This window comes from Cryptomeria japonica, chromosome 3 (genome assembly GCF_030272615.1).
Source record: "Cryptomeria japonica chromosome 3, Sugi_1.0, whole genome shotgun sequence".
NCBI lineage: Eukaryota > Viridiplantae > Streptophyta > Pinopsida > Cupressales > Cupressaceae > Cryptomeria > Cryptomeria japonica.
In genome coordinates this window covers 380,634,103-380,640,071 of record NC_081407.1, presented here as the reverse complement: position 1 = coordinate 380,640,071, position 5,969 = coordinate 380,634,103, and the positions used below count along the sequence as shown (strand labels likewise).

Sequence of the window (5,969 nt, the reverse complement as noted above, 5' to 3'; positions counted from 1 at the left end):
TAAATGGAGTGTAGGGTCAATGAATGTACTAATTAAAGAAAAATTAAATAATTTGCACATTTCTCTTCTACAATAACTTTGTACTTAAGAATTCAATGGGAGGTTGCCCCAGAATGATATTTATGAATACCAAAAATTCAAGTGCATGAAATGTTTCTATAGAAAGGAGGTTATGGTAGAAGCAAAATTATTAGTTAAGGTCAAAGACATGACATAATTACATCACCTTATAATGCATGATCTCACATATTGAAAAAAAATGTTTGCCTATGTGAATATTTTAACAAAATCCCCACAATTTACTTTTTGTGTAACAATGAAGACTTTTACTCAAAGAAAGATATAATGCAATGACATCTGAAGCATAAAATGCCAATAGATATATGAAAATAAATGAGTATAAATCATAGAACCCATTCAATTTACATCCATCCAAGTATTTTATGGGATAGCTAAAAGTGAGTACCCAATCAAAATAGTGTTGAAATTAAAAAAAATTATTGATGCAGGATCATCCCTAGTTCTTAGCAATCTTGCATCAACCAAAAATATTTCTTTTTTAGTTTGTTTCTTGTTTTACAGTTTAGCATTTATTTCTGCATTTTCTTGCATTTTTTCACTAGATCTAGTGGAGCTATATTTTGATTGAGGACATGATTATCTTCCTTTTCCCAAATCCGTAGAATGTTTGGATCTTTTTTAGGCAAGTTATCGATTCCGAATTCTGAGACAGTTTTTTGGCTTAGAACTCTAGAACCGCTTGGACCTATCCTATTATTGGCGAATCTTGTGGATCCTTTATGTTGCTTGTGGAGCCTCATTGCATTGTTCCTAAGTTCCTTGGCATGTGGTCGACCTTACCTTTGGTCTACACTTCATCGTATTGATTTTCTAGAGGATTCTCATTGGCGGAGACTGACTTAGTGGTTTTACACATTTCATCTTGTTCATCAACATTTGATTCTTTTTGGGCTGACGCGAATCCCTCTAGACTGTATAAATCAATGTAATTTAGCTTGCAGTAGCCAGTTTTTTGGAACCAAGAAGATCTAACTTGAAATTAAGCGGTCTGATACTGACCAAGACTATAATTGAACATGTTTGTATTAGGCCAATGAGCCGAATCTTGTAGCCTACATGTTCCTAGCATATTGTAAACAATTTTCATGATATAAACAATAGGTTATGTATTTCCTCCATCACCTTGTCTTGCTTTCGTTGTGTATTACTCTTGCTGCACGGTCTAGATAGATCTCATTGAGGTCCCTCCTAACTGTGACTACACCAATTATCTATGAAAGAAAATATGATTTAATTATTTTTTGGTATAATTTATGGAAAAAACTAATGAACTTATAATATATGCAAAAATAATGCTCATATAGTGTAATTTGGGTTTTTTAAATAGTAAATTGTTTAAGATGAAAACCCAAAACTAGATGCTAAGATCACTTACGGTAAACCTTATCTAATGAATGTAGAATAGACTATTGTCAAAATAAAAGCATTAAAATAGTAACACTTACAAATTAAAAAAAATTAAAAATCTATTTGAAAAATATCACTTCAACCATCGATCCCTAGATCATAAAGCCATCCCTAGGTCACCATAACTTCTCCCACATGAAACAGTCAGCAAAACCCACTTTTGATATGGCACTACTATCCACAAACCTTTTTTCCAAACATCAAACAACATCACCTATCGATAGGATTAAACGTACATCTCAATATTTCGATATAAAAAGGTTAGCTTGTTAATTTGAAAGGAAGCAAAAACATGTTTAGTGGTTACAATTTTTGCTAAATTGAGAGCCTAGGTTCATTTTTTTCCCTTTTATTACCTCATCCCTTATATATATAACCAAACAAGAAAATAATTAATTAATGAATTTGATAAATTTATTTAAATTATGCTAAGATGTATTTTTGACACTAAGAGATCTTTTGTATTGATGTCAATAAATCCATTGTATATATTAAACATCATATATACTTTATAAAGTTATTTAACAATAAAATCAAAATTTTAAAAAGTGGTATATAACTATATATCTTTTATTTCAAATAAAAAGTTAAAAAATATCAAAACAATGATTGATGGTTTTTTTTTTTTTTTCAACACAAACACTTAAAAACAATTTTTAAGCAAATAAAACAAATTGAAATAACTCTTTAGTAAACAAAATGATTATTAAAAATATAAAAATGGATCTTCAAATAGAAAGAACAATGAAATAATCAAGATAAAGAAAATAAAATAATTATAAATCAAAATGAAATATTTCTTACATAAATAGATCGAATTAGAGCATTCGAGATAGATGTATTTAAGATATATATACTAATACTATAATTATGTATATAAATTATCTAGAATCTACTTCAATGTGCCTATTTCACTTAGTTAATGTATAAAGGAGTTCTATGTTGGTGGGAAAAGATAGAATGTAATGACATGAATTAACAAAAGGTCTTATATTTTGCCTTAAAGTTAACAAACATTTATATATCAAAGTAGACATATTTAATTATAAATTGTTGAGTTTAAAGTGTAGATAAAATAATATCAAATAATAAAATTAAAATCAAAGATGATCAAAATACACACATAACACATCAAATGACAAGGTTTACCATTAAAGGCTACCTCCACAAGAAAACGCGACAATATATTTATTTACTATTTTCACATACACATACACAACCTCCAATCATCCTTTTATATAAATGTTCAACTCTTCAAATATGAAGAGGCAACAAATCAATGAAGAGAAGTAAGAAAAAAATGATTAAACTATCTTTGGACTTCACATTCTCAAAACAAACATAATATTTTCAAAATAAACACAATATAAAAATAAAGATATACCTTCATTAAAATTTTAATTTTTGAATAGATACAATATTATTTATTATTTAAAAATAAAAATAAAAACTAAAATTATAACTTTTTTTTTATTGCATTTAATCTTTATTACATAAAATATTTGCATACACATATATATTTTTTTTGGTAACTTGACCGACCATGCACTCATATCGTCATGCCAACTCTGCCCAACGCCCCACCAAATCCTTACCTTGGTCTTACAAACTGCCAAGTTGGAGAGAGGATGTGGCAAGCAGAGGCGGACTAGTCCCCCTGTGGTGTACGCAATCGCCCACAAACCACATACACCATTTAAATCTGAACCTCATAATCGAACCTGGAACCAATGGAAAGCAAACCCACAACCCAAACAAACGAAATATAATTAACTAACATTTAAGCTTCAATAATCTACCTCTACATTTTAGAACGCATTATCCCCTTACATTATTCTAATTAGTACCATTGCCATCACTGTAGCTGCTTGTGTCACTTCGGTGTGCTGGCCTAAGCGCAGAGCTCGGAATATGTAGAATTTGAGGTTCCATCTTCCCTTCCAACATCTGCACCACTTGCCTCATGCTTGGCCTCACTTCCTCGTTCTCTTGAATGCATAACAACGCTACAGCACATGCTCTTCTTACCTCTTCCATGTCTGCCTCCTCTGCAACACCCTCCTCCACAATATTAACTATTCTCCCCTGGTAAATTTGAGTTGCAGCCCATGTGGGAAAGTAAAACTTTCTTGAATCTTGCACGTTTAAGTCCAGATTTCTTCGCCCCGAAATGATTTCGAAGAGCGTCATACCAAAACTATAGACGTCAACCTTGGTAGTGACGGGAAGACCGGAGATCCACTCTGGAGCCAAGTATCCTCTCGTTCCCCTTGTAGTGGTCAGGACACGGCTAAAATCTCTACCCACAAGCTTTGCCAACCCAAAATCAGCTAATTTCGGTAACAAATCACCATCCAGCAGAATGTTTTCAGGCTTAACATCGCAGTGAATGATGTAATCTCGGCATTCTTCGTGGAGGTAAAGTAACCCTCTTGCAGTGCCTAGTGCGATTTCAAGTCGGGTCTTCCAGTCAAGTACCTCCCGTGTACTTTTGGAATCACTGGTGAACAGTAAGGAACTTAGAGAACCGTTGGGCATGTAATCATAAACCAATAGCCGTCTCGATCCTTCTGCACAAAACCCCTGAAGCCTGACCAAATTCACATGCTGTATGTTCCCTAGAGAACTTATTTCTGCTCGAAATTGCTTCTCATCTTGTGTTGACGCCACCATTTTTTTAACGGCTACATCTCTACCATCTGATAGACAGCCTTTGAACACTGACCCGAATCCTCCGCTCCCCAAAATAGACCTGAAATTCCTTGTTGCAACTTTCAATTCCTTGTAACTAAACAGTCTGAGAAAAGAGTCTGAGGAATCTGCACGCGTGTCCATTGATCGTTGCTGATACCTACGCCAAATTAAAATTGAAGAGATACCCAGAGCAAGGGTGAGTGCACCTACAATACCAAGCACTACGCCCACAGGAATTGTGGTTTTGCGTTTCGGAGAAAGTTGACTGGGACCTACCCGAATGAAGACATTTGAATTGCTTTTTGATGGAGCAGAGTTGCGCATGTTTAGCAAATCTCCGCACCAGATTTGGCATGGCCCTGAAGGCTGACTGAAACTAAACGCGGTGCACGAGCAGTTGCGGAGGCAGGCTTTCCGGCAATCTTTCTTTGAGGATGCAGGGTATGAGGAAGCGAAATCATTCGGCAAAGTGACACCAATGTCGATGAATCCGTCAGTGCTACAATTTAACGGGGTTTGCCGAACACAGCCACTGGACACCCAATCTTGCGAAACCCAGGCGCGATCATCTACTGGTTTGAAACCTTCCCCGCAGCTGCAGAACTGAAGATTATTGGAGTAACAGATTCCGTACGCACCACAGGTACCATGTACGGCACATCCATCTCTAGGTACAGACCAGATCATGCTCCAGTACTTACCGCCATCGAATACATACACTTGCACTTGCCCGAACTTAGTGACGACGAAACGTACGAGTGCCTTGAAGGAAGGAATCAACGTATAACTTTGAAACAAACCTGAGCTATTACTTACAACAGTCATATTGGCGAGACGTTTGTCTGCAATTTCTGGAACTCCACTGTAAATTTTGCCGTCCCAAATCCCGCTCGCCCAATACTGTACAGAATTATTCCATGTCAGCACCAGTTGTTTGGCCCCAGACGGATCCACCTGTAAGGAAAAAAGCCCAGGAGCAGGATCCGACGAGCTTTTCCAAGAGACTAGCTTTTGCTGTCCACCGAACACCATCCCTGGCAAGCAGGTATCTGCAGGATTGTCGAAACTCTGCCAAACAGTACCAGATTTATTGTCATTGTTCAGCAATAAGAAATTACCAGAGTCCAATATCACAGCCCGGGAGGCGTTGTTTGTTGTGTTGACTGACCAAATAGATACGCCCTCTGCATTGAACAGTACCAGTTTACCTTCCCTTGACAGCTTCAAAACGCCTGTCCGGTTTCTGGCGGGAGTCTCCCTGTTAGCCACCCAAACATACGTCTTCTCTGGGATTTGAGCATACCAGATGCCAATATACCAGTTGCTTCCATTTGGGGTGAAGAATCCCAACTCAAATGTGCCATTCTTTGAAATGATTGTCTGATTTCCAGTAAGCGAGGCGCCTAACGAAAGAGTATCTCCAGCCTCGACTGCAGAACCATTACACTCCAGTTGTATAAACATCGTAGCTACAAAAAGCAGGCTTAAGCCTAATTTTCCCATGGGTAAAGTTCCTACGCCGTTAATATGTTTCCAAGAGAACTTATAAGGTGGTCACAGCACAAAATTCAATGGCCACTTATGGGTAAAGTTCCCATGCCGTTAAAGTCAATTCAAAGCAGAACAAAATTGAGGGTCAAAATTTGCCCCTCCTGTGTTGCGTCTCAAAGGGTTCAGAAACATCATCCGTGGCAGACAAGTTAATTTGAACGCATTTTCAAAGTCAGTCGTCGTAGTGGTAAACACTATAACACATTGGCTTCAAATATTAAACACACCCCTTAACA

The 5,969-nt window shown here is 36.5% G+C and overlaps 1 protein-coding gene across 1 annotated transcript; it reads right to left on the bottom strand.

Moving 5' to 3' along the window:
- Window positions 1-3,124: 3,124 nt before the first annotated feature.
- Window positions 3,125-5,685, bottom strand: LOC131044717 (G-type lectin S-receptor-like serine/threonine-protein kinase At2g19130). Its single transcript, XM_057978108.2, has one exon. The coding sequence runs from the start codon at window positions 5,683-5,685 to the stop codon at window positions 3,325-3,327; it is 2,361 nt and encodes a 786-aa protein (XP_057834091.2). The 3' UTR covers window positions 3,125-3,324.
- Window positions 5,686-5,969: the final 284 nt, after the last annotated feature.

Excerpts from the sequence above, each read along its gene's own strand:
- LOC131044717 (XM_057978108.2), bottom strand. The coding sequence starts at position 5,685 with ATGGGAAAATTAGGCTTAAGCCTGCTTTTTGTAGCTACGATGTTTATA.